Source organism: Malaya genurostris, chromosome 1 (genome assembly GCF_030247185.1).
Source record: "Malaya genurostris strain Urasoe2022 chromosome 1, Malgen_1.1, whole genome shotgun sequence".
NCBI classification, from domain to species: Eukaryota; Metazoa; Arthropoda; class Insecta; order Diptera; family Culicidae; genus Malaya; species Malaya genurostris.
In genome coordinates this window covers 137,406,563-137,430,748 of record NC_080570.1, presented here as the reverse complement: position 1 = coordinate 137,430,748, position 24,186 = coordinate 137,406,563, and the positions used below count along the sequence as shown (strand labels likewise).

At 37.9% G+C, this 24,186-nt stretch overlaps 1 protein-coding gene across 1 annotated transcript in view; it reads left to right on the top strand.

Moving 5' to 3' along the window:
* LOC131425893 (CKLF-like MARVEL transmembrane domain-containing protein 4) overlaps window positions 1-22,377 on the top strand; it is a 35,581-nt gene extending 13,204 nt beyond the window's left edge. Inside the window, exons 2-4 of the mRNA XM_058588149.1 lie at window positions 16,361-16,528; window positions 16,726-16,839; window positions 21,299-22,377. Of these exons, the coding sequence (XP_058444132.1) occupies window positions 16,361-16,528; window positions 16,726-16,839; window positions 21,299-21,379 (363 nt within the window). The 3' untranslated portion in view covers window positions 21,380-22,377. The remainder of the gene's footprint in view (window positions 1-16,360; window positions 16,529-16,725; window positions 16,840-21,298) is intronic.
* Window positions 22,378-24,186: the final 1,809 nt, after the last annotated feature.

Genomic DNA, 24,186 nt, shown 5'->3' with positions numbered 1-24,186 from the left:
CGGAAAATTTTATATGTATTGACTTAATGCTAGATGAGCTTGAATTTTACTGGTTTCGACTGTAACTTGCGTACAGCTAGCAGGTGCGACTGTATGAATTTAAATGCACCTTTTACCAGCCAAGCAGATGCATGCCTCTGTGGCTCATTCGATTAACAGACGTACTTTGCGATCCAATGAGTGTCGGTTCAAGTCACGGCGGTTATTTTCAGCATTACTTTTTTTTCAATACTTTCATGTCATGAAGTTTTAGACACAATATTAAATGTTCTTCCACGTAAACTTGCGTGAACTGCGACGCTTAATTTATGTGCATCTAATAAGATGTAAAATCACAGTGTTTTTTTAAGTGTGTGTCAAATACATTGTAATGTTACAGTCGTTTATTTCTGTTGGTATTGTGTATGTTTTTTTTAAGAAAATCATGGCAAATTCTAGGACAGGACAGGACAGGATATTCTATTTCAAGAAAAATATTTTCTTTCTTATTCCGGTTGTTCCCTGTTGTAAATAATAGATCCCTCGTAACCTCTGTTGCCAATAGAATTGATTATTCGTCCTAAAAAACATCTCCCCATATTAATTAATATACTAACAAAAAGAATTATCTAAAGATCTGGTGCTCGTCTCACGTACAACCCTCATAATCCATATTACACTATTTGATTTGACCAATCTTTCGTTCAAAGTAATCATTGAAGGGAAAATAGCTAGCACGTTATACCAGTCACGAGTGTGTAATTTACCTTCACACCAACGCTTGACCTCATACTGTGGCTTTAGAAAAAAGCTAACGGTTTGTTTTTAAATGTCTTTTAGTGCGGAAAATTTGACGAATTGCGGATTTTTTTTTGTATCAAAGCTGTTTCCAAGTTACCACGATGCATTATAACCCAATCTTATTTCAGCTTCAAAAATTTCGCTTAAAGAAATTGATTAAATGCACCAGAGCTAAAAAGGGGTATTATACTGTTCTAGGATCTGATGTAGCTATAATGCAAGTATTTTTTTTCGATGGTAACAATTTTAAATATAAACTAGAACTGCCATGATGCAATAATACTTTATTACTCTAATAGCGTATTTGAGTTTTCACATTTCACATACCATGTGTATATGTTACCAATGCATAACGTTGCAGTTGTTTCCGAAAATTTCGAAGTAAATGAAATGCCAAATTTAAGTCGGCATTCATTTTACTACCGACTAAAATGGATAAATAAAGTTACATTCAGATTAGCTTCAAATTAAAGAACTACTTCTACTTTTTATCAACCCTACCCAAGCCACCAGTAAGCACTGTAAGAGGCTGTAAAATATCCTTTGATTAGCACCGAAAACTCTGATAGCTCTGTATCTGCAATCTGAAAGCTCATCTGTTATAAATCAATCAGAAGTAAGCATTCCGAATGCACACTAGCCATAAATAAGCATTACCCGATCAGAAGAAAATAGTTGAAGCACACTCTTGTCTCTGACTAGCAAAAGAGCTAGCTTAAAGTGATATTCGTCAGGTTGTATCAAGAGCTAAAATAGCGAAACAGAATACATAAAACAGTCACCCGCATGAGCAGAGTAATATCTAATTGAAGTATTTCGAATACCAAAAAAATAGCCCAGTAAAATTTTAAATTAAATACGTTGGTCTTTAACCGATTTTCTGTTTAATTTGCGCGATGATCGTGTAAAAAAAGTTTTTGCATGATGAAGAAAATTTTTATTTATACGTATACGAAACAATCCAACATGCTTCAGCGAATTGAGTTTCATGAAATGTACATTACGGAATTGTTTGGTTTCATAGAATCTAGTTTAGATCGGTGGCATCCAAGAATTCTCTGGAAGAAATAAATCAGTATATGAACGCGTGAATTTTGCATAACTTTTGAGTGCGGTCTGTTTTCGTAGTACAATAATCAACAAATTCTGCATATACTGTGCTAAATCCTGTTTGGAATATAGGTCTTGAGATCTACCAACGAAACCGATGACATTAGTGAATTTCTTTTTTGTGGTCCATACTCGTGGTATGACATTCAATTAAGTGGTTCATTGTGATGAGTTATGAGGTAGTGCTTGTTCATCCGAAAACTACTTGGAGTATAGGTCTTGCGATCTACCAGTGAACTATCAGGATCCTTATAGGCGGTTCATGTTCGTAATACCACCTGCAAATCCTTTGCTTATTGTGAATATTCTAGGCCATCCAAAAATTACCTGGAGTTCAGGCCTTAAGATATACCAGCATAATGAACTGCACTCGTGATTCCACTTATAATTAAGTGGTTTATTGTAGATTCTCTGTGTTGCCAAAACAATTACCAGGAGCTTAGTCTTTAAGATCTACCAACTGCGGAACTGCATTAAGGTCTGAGGACAGAGGGCCACGTGTTGAGTTTTGAATCGATCACGTGGCTCGCTCAATTCCCTTTGCGCATCTTATTTCTGTTGTACTCTCTCGTATATGAGCAAACTGAACCGGGTTGCCAGCATACATTTTATTATTTTGATGAGTTTTATCACATTAATCTATCGTATGGGTTGGACATTACATGGATTCCAATGAACAATAAAAAAATATTCAACTTTCACAAAGATTGAATGTCTGTGTGTTTGGCAGCCTTGTCGAGCCAATTTGATTTCTCTCTTCTTTTTCAGAATGCTATCAGGAAACCAAAGCGAAAAAAATGGCGGATGCATTTAAACTGACTTTGTTTCACAGAAAAATACAAGACTTTATTTTTATCGCGATAACATTTATGTTTTTATGTACTAATCGCATCTAAACAAAATTATCTAAACTTTGTCACGGTAGATTTATGATACAAGCCTTCAAGCCGACATATTCGATGAACAAGTAGAGGTATGCATTTCCGAGCGTTCCAATTTTCAGCAGTTCTTCAGTCAAAAAAAATACAACACGACCGCTAAACTCAATGAATCATTCTGAAAATTTCACAGAATATTCTCAACTAAATTTCGAAGACATTGCCAGGTGGGTTTCTCTATATTCCACCGTTTCTGTTTACGGCACTGTCCTTAGCCCTTAAAGTTGGTATACAGGATTAGTGTAATTATACATTAACAATGTCAAAATAGAGTTGAAAATGTGCAATAATAAACTTTAATAAACTTCCTCGAATAAGTTGAAAAAATTGTGATAGAATAATCCGAACACTGCGATAGAATAATAACGCTTATGGGCTCAACGGACTACCCTGAAGTGATCCACAGTTAGAAAATAATTTTTTACTTGTGTCAGATGACTTCTCCAGAACATCCTAAGATCGGTTCGATATGATTGAAGTCAATGAATCAAAGAGCCATTAAAATCAAACCGATCCGGTATAGCTATTGTCATTCGATACTTTATCTTATCGAAGATTGAAGTGGAACAATCAGTGTGAATAGCGTTTTTTTTACCGGAGTGTTTTGAACGAGGAGAGAAATAACTGATTAGTAGAATACTAGGTTTTTAGAAGTAGATCGACGCGGCTTCAAACCGACTTCTTCTAAACGTCTGCTTAGAAGAATTAAAATCCCAGTTTGCTGGACACGATCCGTTTGGTTAAAAAGCCGGCCCCAAGTATGTGAGCTGTTCGATGAAACACGGTTTCCCATGGCACGCAAGGGTGCGAAAATTACACGTGTTAACTGGAAGGTCTTTTGTTTTCATGTTGAACCATTCATCGTTGTTGCTATTGTTGACTGATCGGTACAGTGATGCCAGTTTCGAATATTGTTCTAACGTGGCTGAACAAATAGCAGTAATTTTGTCGCGCAATTTACGTCAGCAAACCACAAATATTCAATTTATTGCTTCCTTTTACGTTTCGACCGACCGACCGACCGACCGACGGTGCGGGAATTTGTCGGATGGGCGACCTTGAACACTTGAACGAATGAATCATCGCGTCTCGATATTTCTCGGTGTAGAATCACAATCCCGTGGGCCAAACATGGATTTGTGCTGCAGTGACAGGCGCCGCCAACTGCGATCGATCCGATGCAGAGCAAAAAAAACGCTAATCTCGCGAAACTCGCCTACTGCGGGTGTGATATTTTCCATGTTTGGAATTGTTTCCGATCTTTTCAATCATTTTCCTCTTTGCTTCAGTGAGTTGAATATTGGTTTAGTAATTAGAATGCCACGTTGTTTTTTTTTGTTTCATCGAAAACTCTGAAATCACTCCGTTGCAAGTGCTAGTTCTAACACCTCAGTTCGTGTTCCCACCTTAAACCAGTCATGCTATTCCGGCGAAGGTAATATAATATGTTGCAAACAGTTTTATCTATACATATGTATTTGCTAACGCAGGTGCTACCAAGGGGTACGTATATGCAAATTGTGAGCTCATTTTCAGTTTTCTTGGCGCGCGGCACTTGTGTCTGTTATCATCATTGAATGGAAAAGAAAACAGTAAAGTTGTTTGCTTAGTTGAAGTCTCGTCGTCGTCGGCGTTGTCGTCGTCAACCGGAAGGGTTGCCATATTTTCGCTCGAAGCAAACTGGGATGGGGTAATGAACTGAACCTAGTGGAAATGACAGTTTCTCTTACTTTCTCTTTCGATTATTACGTAGTAATCTTCAGTTTTTTCCATAATCCTTCAACGTAGATGATAATTTTTCGTCATCTTACTATGCAAAAAATCGATAAAGAAACGATCCATTAAAAAATGTTTGTTGTCATATATAAACAAATTTTTGGTGATAAAACTTATTGGGATTTTGCGTTAGAGTAAAGGTGGCAGGAAACCTACCGTCCAACACAATCGGCCGTGGTCTTTCGAGCATACCTAAAGAATTCGAAGTGTCACGACTCCGGTATTGAAATGCACTAGACGACAAACTTCCCACAGTGTTGGTAGAGTTATTTATCATTCCTAGCTTCGGTATGTCAAATGTAAGGGTAGGTACATACGATACATTACCACTCTTATCCGGACAGGTCCGAACTAAGCAATTCGTCACCGTCACCGAGCGCCCCTCGGTTGTTCCCTTTCGTCGCACGAACGTACGCACGCATGCACGCAATCGAGTGGCAATTGTCAGCTGGTCCGTTTATTTACGGTGTGTGGGAGCAGTGCTAATCTTATCTCGGTGTATTTTTGATGCATCGTTTGCGATAGCTTTTCTGTGCAGTGTGGGTTCGATTCGAATCGGATGCGTGCTTCCCCATTTCCGATTTGATGCAAAATTTAGGGTTTCATCGGGATATGAGTTGCCTTTGTTAGAACATTTCGTCACTTCCTATCCTGCAAATTGAGAAATAAATTAATGATTCAGGATAACTCAGAATAGTGATATAGAAAGTATCATCAAATTAGCATTAGAGACCCCCCGTGTGGTGCTACTTTGTTATTGATCAGAACCAATTAAACTTGCAAAATGTTTTTTTTCTGAAAAAACTTGCTTAAGAATAGCACGTAGTTTCACATTGTGTAAACTGCATTGATCTCTGCAATACCGACGCCGGCAACGTCCGAATGTAGATCTACTTGGGAAGGAAGGATTGGTAGTTCAATGTATGTCACTACTAGAAACCTAAGAACCCTCTGCATTTTTACATGCATCACAGGAAGCGGTTGTTTGTTAGTAAATTTTCGAATAATATTATCACGTGTTTATTGCTCTGGGTAACCAGCTACCGAGGATACGTTGCAATTTTGTCGCGTTTTGTATTAATATGTGCTTCTTACTAAAATACGAGATTTTTTCCGATACTCGTAAGACTCCGGACAGCCGGCTGTCGGGAGATTTACTATCAATTTATACATTTAATTCATTGTGTTCTGTTTTTTTTCAATAGACAAGCCGTAATACTGACAAAAAATCACTCAATCATCATCAATCGAACACCAATGCCTTACGCGATACGAAGTAATGTCTATATTTACTCCCTAACCAAAATGATAAAATACCAAATGGATCCTCCTCGCAGTCTGAAATATTTTCATGCGTTCTAGTTAAGTACGGTCTCAAGAAATATCTGCACGATTATAAACCTCACACGCGCGTCTTAAACTTAGCGTTGAACCCGAAAAAAACAGATCCATTGATCAAACGTTCCCCGAATAATCGACGGAGTTTAGTTTAGCTCGATTTTCAGTAAGGTTAAATATTATGATACATTGTTAATAAGGGAAATGTGAAATATCTCTATGGAACGATCTTACCAGTGTTCTGCTTCTCCTGCTTGCTGTTAACAACGCGAGATGACATGCTAGTACTGAGAAAAATAAAATAAATTGACATGTAAATTTTTACACATTCCATAAAAATCTGCATAAAAAAATCTGATAACACCGACAATGATATCCATTCAGAGATGGAGTTTTTGCTCACTTAATCTATGATGGCGGAGTAAATTATCCGAGATTCGACACTGATATTCGACCTCAGAACATTTTTCTAAAGTTTGAGCGAATTCTATATTTTTGATGTGGAACACATCTTTCTTTTCTATATAGGGGTGCAAATCAGAAACTCAAGGAAAAATACACGTAGAAATGTGGTCAGGTTTTAAACACTTACTGCTCGGTCTTTTTTGTTTCAATTATTGATATTATTTCATCATTTGATTGGAAATATTTCTAAGTTTCGATTTGAACGTATCAAGCCACGTAATTTCAATTATATATGATTGATATTTTGATTAGTAGCGAGCAGTGTCCTATTTTGTCTGCTAAAAATCTTCGGCATACGGGATTTCCCTGCCACGAACGACGTTTTTGAAGGAGTAAGCGATATATCAAAGGGAAAGCATCGCTCTGATTGGTCAATCGATGCAAAAGCGAAGCTGTTGGAAGCACACGAATCTATAAATAGAAGCGAAATTATAGTTAACGTTTCAGTCCTACGTGTAGCATGCTAGAGGTAGGTTTTTGCTAGACAGCAAGACAGAAAGCGTCATAAAACGATTTGAAGCTTTAATTGGTATGCTCTGATCTTGTGTCATGCAAGCTCGTATGAAATTCCATGTTATGGCGTTTCGCCTGAGAAATTGACAACTACCCCAGGGAAAATTTTGAGTGCTTAAGATTAATTTCTAATTCATATAAAAGGAACTCGATTGATAATGAAAAAAAGTTTATCGCTTCAACCGAAATCCCCTAATGGTAGAGAATCTTAACGCTATAAAAATAACTGCTTGCATACAAAACTTGAACAAAACCTTGGCGAAGAGAAGCTTAAATATCGAAATCCGTATCGCAAGTATGTACAAAGATATAATTGCATACATTTGGGATATTGGTGTAATTTCGTCGGCTGTAAAAAAAAAACAAATCAAAACAAACAATGTTCGGTGTTAGTTTCTAATCAAGATCAATCAAAGCAGACTGTCGTGCAAATGCGGATTCAGAGTTTGATTGTAGATCATTAGAAATTTTGGTTGCCCTGTTCCACATCAATGGCTCGAACGACTCGATGGGGCTGATCCTCGTAGTTTTTTTTTATATTTATGGAAAAGGTAAAAAAATACGATTTGTTGCATCGAGCCAAAAAATATTACTCTCTAAAATGTAATAGGGGAAGATGTTCGGTTGCGGGCAGTGTTTGATTGCCGGCACACCACCGTAACTTTTGACAGAAAGCAGATAGCGTCTTTCCGACAAATGACATGTGTGTGTAATAGCAGCACGTTCTTGTTGAGCCGAATACCAAAGCAAACAGACGCTTGTACTTTTTGCTGCGCTCAAAACAAATTAATTGCGTGAAAATCAACACAAAAGTTTTTTGTGACATTTTTTATAGTATCATAAATTGAAAAACTTCAATCGAAAAGGTGAGTGGATTGAATATTTATGAGGTGAAATGCTATCAAAATTTTCGCAATCAAAGTTTTTTTTCGTCATTTTCAAAATGTCTATCGATTTCGGTTACCGGCACCCCATTTTTTTCAACAAATCGCGAAATATTGTCAGTTATATGCAGAAATGCCAAGTCTGCAACTTTGACTGTAAATTATCCAACTTCTTAGTTAGCATGTGAACCTTTTGTCGTCTAAAGACTTTTTACAGACTTTTGAAACTTCGATTGTTTGCAGACATTCGTCAGAAATTACACACTTGAAAATTGGCGCGATCTCTTCGTTTTTGTTAGCCATGGCGACTTCAAACAAATCGTCCAAGTCAAGGAAAATGAAATTTAAAGCACTGATTAATGCCATTAAACGTTGTTTAGAGGATAAGAAGAAACTAAATTCGACTGCAGCAACGTATTCGATGTCGCGAAGCCGGTGGAAGACCGGCCAAATCAACACCAAAGGCGCCACCATCCAAATCATTGGCCAAGAGGGTCTGTCAAATGAGATACTCGATAGTTCTATGACCAAGTAGAAGTCTAAGACAAGAACTGACAACTGGCTTCTTATTCTTCCTTCCGAATCATCCTTCTCGTCATTTTGGCCCTGTGGAATAAATACCAACGTATCGGCTACAGTGTAGCCATATCTACAGATTTTTTAATAACTGTATGCTAAGGAAAAAATATTTATTTTATTTAAATTTTTAGACTCGGATTTTGATTTGCAATAAACATGAACAATGTTTTGGTGAATGCATTTTTTTCATTATATATTAACACTTAAAAACAATTAATTGAGCTTTGATGACAAAACAAGAGATATCTCATGTTGAACGCATAACCGAATCCATTGTTGACGTATTACAGGATTTTTTGGAAAGTCAAGTTTGGATAGAAATGGATCAGGGTCATTTCGCCGAGATCCATTTCGCCGAAAGTCGTTTCGCCGAAAGTCATTTAGCCGAAAGGGTTATTTCGCCGAATGCCATTTCGTCGAAAGGGTCATTTCGCCGAATCCTGAAATCGTCTTGAAATCGTAATTAGAATTGATTTAAATTAAAGACAAACGAAAGATGATAGCGTTAACGTCCGTTTTGTTGACCTACCATTGTAGTTCCCAAGAAAACTTGTTGTCTATTAGCTACTAAGCATCAAATCAATTGCATAGGTGTATCTACCAGGCAAATGTAGGTGGTATTTTCCGTTTATTAAGTGAAAATGAAAAAATACTAATGCGGCTACGCCACATCGTTTTGGTTCGTGTGCTGACCTAACTAAAACAAAGAAACCTAGCTTTGAGTAGACCGGGCAAACGAGGCGGTTACAGGTTTGTATGCAAGAGGCCGCCGCTTCCGACGGTGGGTCGGCGGCCGACTCTTGGCTTCGGTTATGTGGCTGCGCCACATCAGTTATATTGGAGACATAACATGCAGGAGATATGACCCTTACGGCGAAATTACCCTTTCGGCAAAATTACCCTTTCGGCGAGATTACCCTTTCGGCGAAACGACTTTCGGAAAAATGACCTATTCGGCGAAACGACTTTCGGCGAAATGGCATTCGGCGAAACGACTTTCGGCGAATTGGTTTTCGGCGATATGACCCGCTCCCGATAGAAATGCTTGGTGCGACCACAGTGTGGAACACAACAGTTCATTCTTATCGTAAAACTAAACACACTTTCGAGTTTACACTAATTTAACAAATCTTTTATGGTTACACTTTAATTCACCAAAAAGAAAATCGGCTTGATGCTGATTTTAATTACACAGTGCTGTCATTATAAACATTTATTACAAATGAGATTGAAAAAAGTGAGACATTCTCTGAAAATTTTCATTTTCATTGGTGAGCTAAAATTATACATTTTAATAAACTTGTTTTCTGATTTTCTTTATATTTGGCATCATTGCACACGTACCCTGCAAAAGTTTTTTCTTTTAACAGCGGGTAGCAACATCAAAAATAGCCAATCCATTTTGGAACAAAAGCAGCCTCCCCCCCCCCCCAGTTGTCAGGTCTTGTTTTAGGTAGAAGTATACTCAGTCAAAAACAGACGATTTTTTTTTGTTTTCTCTCTCATTCTCCTATTCCCTGTTGAAGTAAAAAAAATCCATGAGAGTACTAACATAAACATAAATTGTTAAAGTTCATTGTTTTTTTCAAAAAGTCATCGGACTTCGGAGTTTATTTGTGTAAATGAATTAAATTCAATGTTTATGTTGCTTGATTAATATTTAGTCACATCGTAATCAAGCAGTGACAGGAGAAATGGTGATAATATCAATCGCATCGGAAATCAATGAGTGCTGGTGAGTGTTTTAGAGAATTTAAGTTCTGACAGATCGGCTCTCAGACACTCATTATATGATGATTGGTAGAGCCTGGTTGGTAGCAGTCCAATGACATAAGCTTCAGTTTTTGCAATGACCGAGCGGAAATATATATTGGAGACGCCAAGTGAAAGAAAAACTAACAGAAAAGATGAATTTTTGGAAAAAGATACGCTCAGAGACAGGACTCGAACCTGCGTTCTTATGCATTCCGTGCTCAGTCATTGCAAAAACTGAACTTAGTCATGGCGGCTTTACGTCAAACTAAAATTAATAAATCGACATAAGCTTTCCAATCACCGTCGTGGAAAGTTGCTAGTTGATAGTGACATTTAGCAGCTCTGATCGTGACCATACTCGATGGAGCATCGCAAATATCAATTCTAAACTAAAAATCTCTAAAATTGAATATTGCTCTCAGAAAAAATCGTACAAATTTATGTCTTCGAAGCCATATATATAAAGGGTGATTTTTTAAGAGCTTGAGAACTTTTTTAAACAATAAAACGCATAAAATTTGCAAAATCTCATCGGTTCTTTATTTTAAACGTTAGATTGGTACATGACATTTACTTTTTGAAGATAATTTCATTTAAATGTTGACCGCGGCTGCGTCTTAGGTGGTCCATTCGGAAAGTCCAATTTTGGGCAACTTTTTCGAGCATTTCGGCCGGAATAGCCCGAATTTCTTCGGAAATGTTGTCTTCCAAAGCTGGAATAGTTACTGGCTTATTTCTGTAGACTTTAGACTTGACGTAGCCCCACAAAAAATAGTCTAAAGGCGTCAAATTGCATGATCTTGGTGGCCAACTTACCGGTCCATTTCTTGAGATGAATTGTTCTCCGAAGTTTTCCCTCAAAATGGCCATAGAATCGCGAGCTGTGTGGCATGTAGCGCCATCTTGTTGAAACCACATGTCAACCAAGTTCAGTTCTTCCATTTTTGGCAACAAAAAGTTTGTTAGCATCGAACGATAGCGATCGCCATTCACTGTAACGTTGCGTCCAACAGCATCTTTGAAAAAATACGGTCCAATGATTCCACCAGCGTACAAACCACACCAAACAGTGCATTTTTCGGGATGCATGGGCAGTTCTTGAACGGCTTCTGGTTGCTCTTCACTCCAAATGCGGCAATTTTGCTTATTTACGTAGCCATTCAACCAGAAATGAGCCTCATCGCTGAACAAAATTTGTCGATAAAAAAGCGGATTTTCCGAATGGACCACCTAAGACGCAGCCGCGGTCAACATTTAAATGAAATTATCTTCAAAAAGTAAATGTCATGTACCAATCTAACGTTTAAAATAAAGAACCGATGAGATTTTGCAAATTTTATGCGTTTTATTGTTTAAAAAAGTTCTCAAGCTCTTAAAAAATCACCCTTTATATGACTATTCTGAATTCCAGTTATACGACAAACTAATTGTTAATAAACTGCATCACATGTGGAGTTGTGATATTAAATATTAAACTGTTTCCGTATCACATATGTAATGACATACACGAGTCTGACGTTAATAAATATTCAATACGTATAATTTTATCAACCACCCGGTACTGTTCACATGTCCTGTTTTTCCATCCTGGGTAGCACCGCCCAATTTTCAGGCAACAGCTAACTTTACTCAATCAGAAAATGTTCAATTTTCGATTCCAACCAGTATGGGAACCACGGAGCCGTGGTGAGTGTTTCTGGCGCTCGAGGTGAAGTCAAAAATGTTTGCCCCCCACCCATTTTTCAATCAACATCATGAAGACGAACAGACATTATTTTATGTATTTTGCTGTAAAGTATTTTGAATTCTATTAAATACTGGTAGCAGTCTCGAATCATAAATCTCGCATTGAAGCTGTTAATTCTACAAAAGTCTACTCAAACCCAAGATCATATTTTTACGCTATAAATCGGCTGCGAAGAACAGAAAAGCAAAACTCCACAAAAGGGAATGTGATGCCCAGGACTTTGCTTTGGTGTATCTACCAGGTTAATGTTTTCAATATTTTCCGTTAACTAAGTGCAAATGCAGAATCCAGTCAACTCTTTCACGATCGCAGCGCTGCTCAAGAGACGAGCTTTGAACTAAGCAATAGGTGATAATTTTCAAATTTTGCAGAAGTTTTATTTTATATTACACATTAGTTGAATCAAACCAGAAGTGTTGTAGTCATTATTTATTTATGTTTAAAATATTTTTTGTGCGGTGAATTACCGGAAACTCAACGATGCGTGGGATATGTGCATTGTTTTCTCTATGTCTGTCAATGAGTGCTTATGGCTCTGTACCTGAGACTGATCAAAATTAAATTAAGTTGAAACCGTCTTGCTTCCAAGTATTTGAGCATGAATCAGCATAAAATCTTCAAAAATATCTGTGAAGCATAGTCTCTTTTTCAATGTGATGTAACCAAATTGTTAATACTTATTTAATTATGCCACTCTCAAACTGTATTCGCAATTTTATTTGCAGTATAAAATTTCAACATTATTTCTCGCTGTGGTTGTTATATTTCAAAACTCTTTGGAACTTAACTGAAACAGCCAAACAAATGGAGTTGATTTTATGCCACTCGGTAGTGTTTTCATCTCAAGCTCTTTCATATTTGTGCTTTTTAAGCTAACCGATGTTCTTCCATGATTTAAGTCCTAAAATTTCACCAGCTGTTACAGTTATGTTAGGCAGAATAGAATCCATTCGTTTCCTGGTCATAATTCATTACTTTGCGTTTGATTCACTCCATTAGGCTCTGAGAAGTGTCCTCAGTAATCTGTCCGGGAGCCCTTTCTGACTTTCTGACAAGATGTTTCTCATAATTTGTCTGGATCAGAAATGCCAGGTTAACAATTTCAAATATCTTCAGACAGGGTTGCAAGAGTCAGTAAATTCGAAAAAATGTCAAAAAACAGTAACTTCTCTAGAAAGCTAGCAATTTCTCTATAAAGTATAATACGCTAAACTGACTTGAGTCTGTAAATTTTGTCGAAAGTCTGCGAAAAACTCGATTTTCAAAAGTCTGCGAACAATGTTTGCAGCATTATATACGAAATCTGCAGATTTACAGACAAATCTACAGACATGGTACAGACACGGCATCTCTGGTGGGTTCTATTCACAATGACCCCAATATTGGATGAAATGCTAGAGTGTTCGGAGGATTGCACTTCAATGCGCGAACAATGTTGATGTTTCTTTTTTCTGCATACCACTCCTGAACAGCTTTACCATGATGACAAGACGCCATATCAAACCAAAACAACACAGAACTTATGATGAAGTACATTCAAATGTTTTATGATATTATTGCAGTGCATCCAAATGGTTTCTGAGTGCCACTTCCCGTTCCGGAGAAATAATTGTATAAGTGGCGTAATCGACAGAACGCTTCTCTCTATCTGCCCAATTTCTCGATGATGGCTCAACTGATTTAGACATACTTGGGCTCGTTTGAAAACTGCAAAAAGAATCATTGATTAAGTTCATATGTGTAATTGCTGATAGTTCAGGATCCGGAAGCACATTTACGTGAATAAAATAGGCGGGTGGGTAATGCCAGAGACATAAATGGATGACGTGAATACGAATAAAATGGAACCGCATTTTTGATCCGAATACTAGCATTCTGAAACTCAATTTCGATTGAGTTGTGGAATTGAATTCAAGACCAGGATTTTTTTTCGGCTCTGAATTCTAAATCTGAATCCGAGCACTGAATCAGGAATCAGAACTAATTGGCTCATATTGGCTGAGCTCTGTTCCTGGATTTCAGTTTCAGAATTATGGTACTTGATTCTGGACGAGGAAGCAAAGTTTAGATCTGTGTTCTGGGAATAATAAAAAATAACTAGAAGGGCAGATTACGTGTAATGTTTTCAATTTTGCTTCAATGCACACGATCAGCAGCAGGATGACGCAATCGCTCTTGTTTGGAGCGAAATTGGCTCTGCGAACGACCCGCAATTGATGCAATGCTGAACTGAATTCTTGATACTAGAACTGGAACTGAGCTCTGGACCTGAACCAACCGGAATGATGCACTTGCTTTACTTCCTGCTCAGTCAACTGCGCAGTCCAGAATGAACGAAATATATCGAGTGTTAACCTTTTTTTATATTAATTATTTTACCAACCCAGGTACGAGTCATTCGTTGATATTAAACATTTTAAAACATTTTAATTTTGAATTATTTTTGATTATGTCATACAACTGAAAATGTTGCTGATCATATTTACGATGGCGTATAGCAAAAATTATGCTGATACGTTAGATAAAACAAGAGATATTCACGATCAAAAACTTATCACTCTCTCAGAGGGTAAATTCTGAAAAGGCGCCCCATAATAAGGTAAGTCAGATAAATACAGATTTTTTAAAAAAAAGCAATACCGATTTTCTGTGAAAATATCTGGCATCTCTGCATTCCACAGCTAGCTAGATTAAAAACCGGGTTCCTAGATTTAAATTGGAATATCACCTAATTAGGTTTTGCACGTACATGACATAACCTCACAAAAATGAAGCGAATGAATTTTTTTTGACAGCCGCCGTGTATTTGTTTACAGTCTAAAAGTTCATCAGAGGTTCATCATTTGAATTTTAAAATTGCAAGTCGCCTCACACTAAACAGATTTATACAAATATCGCTCCCTGATGCTGGAAACACAAACAGGGCAATCTTTTTAGTTCTTTTCACTGTGAAACACGTTTTTAACCGGCACTTTTTCGTCATTTTTCAATTTGCAGTCGCAAAACAAAACAGACACACGGCAGCTGTCAAAGATGAACTTGATTCATCGGCAGTTCATTTGTATCGTCATCCTGTAAAAAAAACTAATTCAATCGTTTCACCTTCTTTTTTTATTTCCGACGAAATTCGATAGATTCTGCGAATGGAATGACCGTAGAAGACGATTGTTAAAATTTTCCTTCTGCATTTGGTTCTAAAGTTATGACAATGACAATACAATTCTTGAAACGTTTTTTTTTATTGTTTTATTTTATTAGCGACTTTAACCGTTTCTGGTCATTCGCCGTTCTTGAAACGTCAAATGCAACGTCAAAGTGTTATTTGCGCTGTCACGACACGACTGAATAACTTATGGACCATCTAATATTTTACTTTAATGTATTGGGATTTGTATTTGATGTAGTGGCGCTCGACTTTATTCACCGTCTAATTAGAAACCAGGCGAGATTGTGGGCAAACCCACTCGCATTCGGTCATCATCTCAGAATGGTCCGAATTGCACAAGTTTTCGTGACTAATAAATTACCTGCTTTTGCTTGCATGGATTGGCGTCGTCGTCCGTTGGATTTTTTTTTAATATTTTCCTTACCGATTTGATTAAACATGTGAGAAATTTTTTTATTATTATTACAAAGATGACCAACGTGCAAACCGGATGACACCCGCCCGTGTCAAAAGCGAATGGGTTCGTTTGGATGAACGAGTGCGACGGGGAACAATATGAATGACTGTCACTGGTAAACAACACACGAAACCCACGCACCGCGTGCATCTATGACTGGGTCACGATGACTAGTAGTCGTGTGTAGTAATGACAGTTGGGAAATCAAGTTGAAGAGTATAGTAGAATACTGGATGACGAAATGCATGCGGGTATGTTTTGAACTAGACATACCAGCCTACTGTGCCAGTTTGTGTGTCCGACAAGTTTTTGACAGTTTAGACAATCAGACCATTTACCACACACCCATTCCAAATTTGTTCTTCTTCTACAAGAACAAAGTATCATGTTCCTGTTCTAGATTTTTTCTATCACGGAGAAGCACCCTCTCGATTGTGACACCGAATCATAATAACTGTTCCGTGAACCGACAGTGTACGGCTTTCTAGCCGATTCCCAGATTAGGGCCATCCCAAATGCCTGAAGCCTCAGCCGCTCCGTTATTCATAGTTTATGGTTGGAATCGGCTCCGGCCATAGAAAGTGGCATGTGGATCACCATATTTATGCTAATCAGTTACGAACTAGTTTCTTCGAGCCCCCACTGGAAGTGGCTGGTGGCGGTGGCGGCGACTTGGAACGACGACACGCTCTAACTGACTGACTGAGGCTGGGAGACCGTTCTCCATCGGAACATCTACCCGATCATCATTTGTCTCGCTCTGGCATTAGCCAGCCGCAATCGAAAGCCTGTCAAATTAACTGACGCCGACCGTTTTGGTGTTTTTTTTTTCATTTTTTCTGTTCGTTTCAGGTAATCGGCATCATCTGCATGGCCTGCGCTTCGCCGGCCCTGGTCGGGGGAACCCACTGGTTCCTGTTTGTGGTCATTACCTCCTTCATTGCTACCGTGCTGTGGAGTTTTGTCTATCTGCTCGGAATCCGAGAAGTGCTCAATCTTCCGATCAACTGGATTCTGACGGTACGTTGCTTTGGTTTGGGTTTGTTTGGGTTAAGTTGGTGACCCTGAGCGAGAGAGAGGCGCTCAATCAAGCGTAGGATCGTTTCGGTTCGGTGAGAGCCAGCCGCAGATTACCCTCTCTCTCTCTCGCTCACTCTCTGGGACTCGGTTTTAAATCTAATCAACTTATCTATTTGTTCTGTCTCGTTCTCTTTCAGGAGCTACTCAACACGGGCATCGCGACGTTCCTGTACTTCATCGCATTCATCGTGCAGCTGGCGTCGTGGTCCAATTATCACTACGTGGGCAGGGGATCAAACATTGCTGCTGGCGTAAGTAACAGCTGGTTTCTGGGCGGTTGATCTGCTGGCGTTCTGGAGCCTAGTACTAGAGTGGTATCAACCGGAAAGATGATTCATGACTAAAATGATCTAAAGGGTGATAAATTGTATGACTTACAAATTCGGATACTGTTGATTTTATTGTTTATAGAAACGATAATTCAACTTCGCTTTTGTCAGAAAATACTTGAGTGAGATAGTAAACATCAACCTCAAAACTCATCATCGCGTGCATTGACTAAGTGGTAAAAATGTGTCACTTTGTTGAAAACATCGTGCACATTTTTTCTTGCAATATCAAATTAAGCTCAATTCTCTGAAACCAACACCAACAACTTGGAGTGCGGTACGTTGAGATGTACCGCACTCCAAGTTGTTGGTTTTGGTGGTGCTGTGAGAGCAGATTGTTTAGATGGTTTTCCTCTTCCAATTTTGTTACAATTCATTCTGATTTCTAAAAGGTGTAACTGATGGAAACTGAAACAAGGAAATTATTTTAAAGACCAACATGAAAATCTAGAAAATCCGTCCAAATATTTCGAAACTGTTAATTTTATGCTTTGTAGCATTCACTAATGCAAAAAAAAGTCCCGGGCCTAACAAAGAAAAAGTCGATTTTTACTGTTATTCCAGAAAAAATCTGCATACCCACTTTGATAATCCTACGTGGTCTGCAATAAAAATCGCAAAAACGCTCAAACGTTTCAGGGAACGAAACAGCGTAGATCGAGTGCCTCAAGGTAAGCGTCGCAAGATGAGCCAGTAGGTGTTGTGAACCGTCAGAGCAAACCCTGGACTATCAGATAACTAAGCCGCACAAAAATTCAGTGCTGCTCGAAGTACCATTCGAAAAATTCGTTTGCGAGAAGGATATCGTTTTAATCGAGCTAGGATTCTACATGGCGATGGCAGGAGGAGATGTTCCAGCGAAGTTTCGGTTTGCTTTTATGGACAGTGTTCGTGACAAATAAGACGAAGGACTCGAAGCTGTACAAAGAAGAATGCCTCAAAACCGTTTCATCAAAACCCATAAAGGTCCCGTGAAATTTTAGCAAGATTTGGCTAGGTGCCACTACTGCCGAGAAGTCATCCAATCGACGAAACATAAATCCACCCAACTGTCCGCAGTTCCGGACCATCGAGAGATTGTAGGCAATAATGAAGCGGAAGCTTAAGAATGTAAAAACGACTCTGATGATCAACATGTGGAACAAATGTGCCAAGAAAATTGATTCCGGAGGTATCCAGCGTTTGATGGGAGAAAAGTGTGAATTTTCATTAGAAATGAAGAGAAATGATTTGTATTTGTATTTTTTTCCCTTAAAGTACAATGAGTTACCTTTGTGTTGATGTATTAACCTTATTTGTACGTCAATACGTACCGAGATAAAGACAGCTCTGTTTGGTAGTTAGAATTTTCACGGAAGTGATTGATTTTATCCGTACGATGTTATTCATTTCAAATATTCAGTGTCAACTATGACTGTAACCAATCGTGAATATTTAGATGTGTAGACCGTTGATTATTGTTTGAACCTTTGAAATCTAAGTAGAATGTATTTTCGATAACTGAAAATGCTTGAGTATCGTATGATCAATTTCATTGTTTATCGATAGTGGTCGAACATTGTTGACACAGGTCAAAAGTCCCGTTGAACGCACTCATACATGAATATCTCTTTGAGAGTGACAATAATAAAATGCGAATGTCATACACCAATCGATTCAGCTCGACGAACTGAGCAAATGTCCGTGTGTGTGTGTGTGTGTGTGTGTGTGTGTGTGTGTGTGTGTGTGTGTGTGTGTGTGTGTGTGTGTGTGTGTGTGTGTGTGTGTGTGTTGTCAACTAAGAGGTCGAGATCTCAGAGACCGATTTTGATCAAACTATACGCAAATGAAAGGTCTCCCCGTCACCCAGAACGCTATTGAATGGTTTTGAGATCGGATGTTTACTTTTTGAGTTATACGAAGTTTTATGTCTAAAATTTTCACAGAATATGTTTCTATACTTAGATTGAAAACAGAATATGTTTCTATTCTTAGATTCCAAGGTAATAGCTATCCAACAAGCCATACATTGTTAAAATCCATCCATTTTCAACGGAGATATCGACATTTTTGTATAAGCGACTTTTCCCTCCTATTCCAGCAGTAGAAGTGAGCACTGTTTGACAAAGCAATGCTTGGGAGCAACGTGAAACATGATTTTTTATACTGTTACATACAATTGTTTCTAAGTACCAAAAAGACTGTGTACAGCATGACAATTTGCCTCGAACCGATTTTAGCACGGTTTGTTTTTGGCAACATAATTGTTCGAATATGACAAATGTAAACCAAATGATGGCAGCATTTTCCAGTTGAAAGTAATTCCATAATTATATTGATTTAAACTACTTACAGCAATAAATGTTGGAAGAACATGACTTCCATATACCATACGACTCAGTTCGTCGAGATCAACAAATGCGTGTGTGATAAATAATATCACACAATTTTCTCGGAGATGGCTAAACCGTTTTCTACAAACTCAGATTCATATGAAAAGTAGTATACTCCCAAACAAGGTTCCTGAATTACGGATGGTATGTGAAACGAAATTAAAACTGAGTAACCCATTTTTCTCGTAGATGGCTGAACCGATCTAAGATTCAAATGAAAAGTTTTAAGATTCTATAAAACATCTTGTTTTTCAGTCAGATCCGACTGCCGGTTTAGGAGATACAGGGTGATTAGTATAAAAATGTCCATAAATTAATAAGGTTTATCGGGTTTGCCGATTTGGATAGTCGATTACCAAATAAATTTATTTCAGTTTAAGCGGTTCGTTTTTGGATTCGGAATGTACATCCAAATTTTAATTCGCACTACAATTTCTCAAAGATGTCTACACACTCCTCAGGTGCATCTAACTGATTTCGGCTACACCGATTTTAGAATTCCGGTTCCAGTATCAAATAGTTTCTCAAAGCTCAATCATTTTCTCAAAAAGGCCAAATTGAAAACAAAAACTTAATTTAAGGACTTAAGGTCCCATAAAAAATTGGTGAATTTTATCCGATTCTGGAATTACAGATGATGAGTTTTTAAAATTCATACCGATATAGAAAATGTAAATTGTTTGGCGTATTCATTTATGGCCATTCGAATCATTCTGGGTTATGCTAGTTCCTAAATACCGGCTCTGGAAGTACCATAAATAATGACGAAAAACTCTAAAGTGGAACTTACTTCGACATCTCATGGAATGTTCAATCGATTTTCACACGTTAAGATTGAAATTCGATACGATTTGCAGTTTCGACATTACAGGATAATGAGTGATTCAAATCTCAATTTGCCGTTTAAAACGATGATAATTAAAATAATGTTATGAGAACTAAAATACCTAAAAATATCCATGCAAAAAACACATGCGGATTGATAAAAAAAGGTATCATCTCACTGCCAGGTGGATTAATCACCTTTTTTAAAAAAGGTATTTACAAAAGTAAATAAATCGATTTTCATTGTTTTTACGTTTCGTCTTTGACTCATCAGTGCAGAGCAGTTCAAATTGAACTGCTTAGTGCTAAACTCGGCAGTTCATTTTGAACCGCTAAGCAGACGTAAAGTTTCTGCTACTTACAGAACACCTTTTGTTTTGCAACGAAGTGCAATGTCTTTTCTGACGTGCCGAATGTATTTCTCTTATCTAAGTTCACAACTCGGGCACCGGCCGAGCAGTGAAAAAAAATACCTGGCGAACATGAATATGCATGTCAGGAAGCGGAAGTCGCATCCGCTGGTTTCGGAGCTGCAGTCAATGAGGCAGCGGCAGTGGCTGAATAAGAGGGCAGGACACTTCGTGTTGTACTTCCCCTACAAAGGAAGTGAATACTGAGGTGAAATTCACTTCACACACCAAGTTCCTCAAGAAGGTGCTACTGTAGCTGACAGTCAGTGAAAAGGGGACCGGACTGGCCGTCAACGGAGAAATTTATAGTACGAAATGCCTGCCGGAAGTTGCGTCGTTCGTCAATAAATATCGTAAGGGCGAAGACGCGGTTTTCTGGCCGGATCTGGCATCGGTCCACTACTCGAAGCGAACGTTGGAGGAGATGGAGTGACTGAATATCGATGTAGTACCCAAGTCGGCGAATTCGCCTAACGTCCCAGATGTTGCGTCTCATCGAGAATTTGTGGACCAGCCTGAAGTGTAAGATCTGCTCCAACAATTTTGTCGCGAAAAATCAATTCAATTTTCAATCACTTATCAATATATGGATTCAAGTGATGTGTACTCAAAGTATCAATCATTTACAAGCCGTGTAAATTTCAGTAGTTTTAATTTTACGTGTATGATACCAGCTGCCACAACGCGAGTCCGGAATGTCCACCCCCAAACATATGCTTTAACTATCCCATATGCTTTCAATGTATTGAAAACTCTTATTATTTTCTATTTCAGATATTCGGACTGTTTAACTTCCTGGCCTACGCCATCGGAACGTACTTCCTGTACGTGGAGCACAAATCCAGTGGCGTGTAACAAATCAATAAACAACCTTAAATGTCAATATTTTTGTCGCTGACACACACACAAACACACACACGCGCTTTAATACATTCATTAAGAAATACGAGATAGAGCGTAGAAGAACGACGAAAATCTTTCAGAAATTTCCCGACATTCGTTGTGATATCCCGTGTAACTGAGCTGATGATGTTGATACCGTAAACAATCTACGCTACTGTCACCATCGCAACCACCGATTCCAGCACTACTACTACTCTCACTTCATGCCTACTGTTTTGTTCAAAACTTCTACTTTCCACATTGGCTATTGCTAAAAGTGACCTGGCAAATCGGTTTTCAATTTCCGTTTGTGTGTGAAAACAAACAAAAACACTATTCGGGTGCAATATAAAAGATCGCAAATTGCCAACAATTTTGGCAACCGTTTTTTACGTGACAGCGCACATCAGTAGAAGTATGATTAACATGCTGCATTTTACTACTACTACTACAACTACTATCTAGACGTAACGCAGTAATAGAGACGGTTTATGTTCATGTTCATAATATTTTTTTTGTTAAATTAATAGTAATATATTGTTTTACTAGTACCTAATGAACACAAATGCAAAGAAAAATAATGCATGTTGAAAACTGACACTCCGTGTCACAAACACTAAAACAAATATGCAAAGAACCAAATCATCACAAATCGTTGAACGGAAGAACCAAGCCATGTGTGTCTTTTAACGGATAACATATTCGACACACGGCTGACACAAAAAAAACGGCGGTAGAAATTTGAAATTTTCCAGCTAGACAATGGAAACAAAATTGTAACGTAAATCAACTTATTTCAATTAGCTTATGGTTAGAAGAATACGAAGATCTACTTTAATCACAATTGAGTTTAAGGAAACAAAAGATGGAATTTCGACGAAAACATTTAATCAAACAAGCAATTATTTCGAGAACGATAGGAAAGTAAGTTTGTTAATTTTTTCAAAGTACACAACATATTTATACGATCACTAGTAGTCATTTACTGCCGTAGGCTATATCACCTGATCCAGAGTAGAGTGTTAGTAGAATGGCTGTCCGAAGCCACGACGTAAAATACACTGGTGGCGTGATAAGACAGTTTTGGTTGTGTTGGTAATTTTCTCACGAAAATAAGTATGGCGCGCCGGGATTCAAGCATGTAAACATTTCAGATCGGGATTTCACTTCTAAGTTACTCCAGTTTTCGCGCAGCCTGGCGAATCTTTGGCACTAATTGAAAATCTGGACATTTTTTCTTCAAGGGCTTGCAAGGTAACGTCGAAATATAGAAAATTGTATACACATCCGATTCTGTTCATTTCGTTGGAGGAAGCATTTGGCGGATCGCACTGTGGTATCTATTACAGTTATTATGGATAATGGAGTGATTGTGCTGTGGGTGGCATTTCAAATGCAGGTGATGAAAACGATTGAAACATCCCGGAACAAAACATCGCATTTCACTGTCAATATTTTCGCAAGCAGAACCAACTCTAAATATTTACATAAAAGCAACTCCCGGAACGTCATTTGTTTATGTTTTTTTCTTCTTCACGTCTCTCTGTTATTCCAAAATAAAATGACAACCGCACCAAATACAAATAATAATACCCCTAAGTCCCATACCAACGAACCGCCAATGTTTGGTTCACAGCCTGAACAAGTATGCCTAGCAAATTACTCCCTTTCATTGCGATAGTCTGAAAATGTGGAAGAAGATCGTTTCTGGCAACGCTTTATGCTAGTTGCTACGGTGCAAAACAAACTTGTTTGTTTATGTTTATCGTTGCTGTATTAAACTGCAACAATCAGTCTAAATATCACCGGCACTAGCACAAAAGATGAAAAATGAACACAAACACCCACGAATCTACAAATATCAATACATTCATGGTGGCCTAACCATTCTAGATTGTTTAACTTACATTTCGCTTGTGATCTTGATTATCAGATAAAAACTGTTTGTTTATTTATTTTTTCACTATAATAAACAGTAACTATGGTGAACTTGTTCTTACCCTTCAGTGTTGCTAGTTTTATAGAAAACTCGTTAAAGTACATTGTCACTCTGACAGTGTATCATGACAGTGTACCGCACGATGAAAAATGTGTCCTTGAAAATTTGTCGAAGTATTCCGTATTAAAATTTGTATTTGACCGCACTAACACATAGAAAAACGTGATCACCAGGGTATTTTACATCGTGGTCCGAAGCTGTTTTTAAGGTAATATTGTCATCATTGTCAATCCATACGAGCAGACTATATATCAATACAAAGTATAAAAAAATGGATGTACGAATGATGTAAGAAAAATGACAGCAGCTGTCTATTTGAAAGAAATGTTTTCTGTCATTGTCATCCCACATAATCTGTCAAATCGGGGACGAAGCTGTTTATATTCTGAACTCCTGAAAACTAGATAGCCCTGATCCGACTACAATTACACACAAAGAGTCCAGCACCAAGATGAAATCTAAGCCCAATTCAAAACTTCTTCCCAGAATTAATTTGCAATCCTATTTTTTAGTACAATTCCGTGTAAAGTTCAAATTAAAATACTGTTTCAAATCTTTATGTTCAAACTCGTGTTAAATTCACGCACTGGTCTTGAGTCAGACCTTAAGTTCAGCTACAGTAGACATCTCACGCTAGTTCTATATCCAAGTACAAGTTCTTAGACTATATTTAGGTTGGAATTCTTGCACAATTTAAAGTTGAAGTTCAAGTCAAAGTGCGTGCCCGAAACGAGATCCACGTCCTAAATTATGCATATATCTTAGTTCAAGATCATGCTTC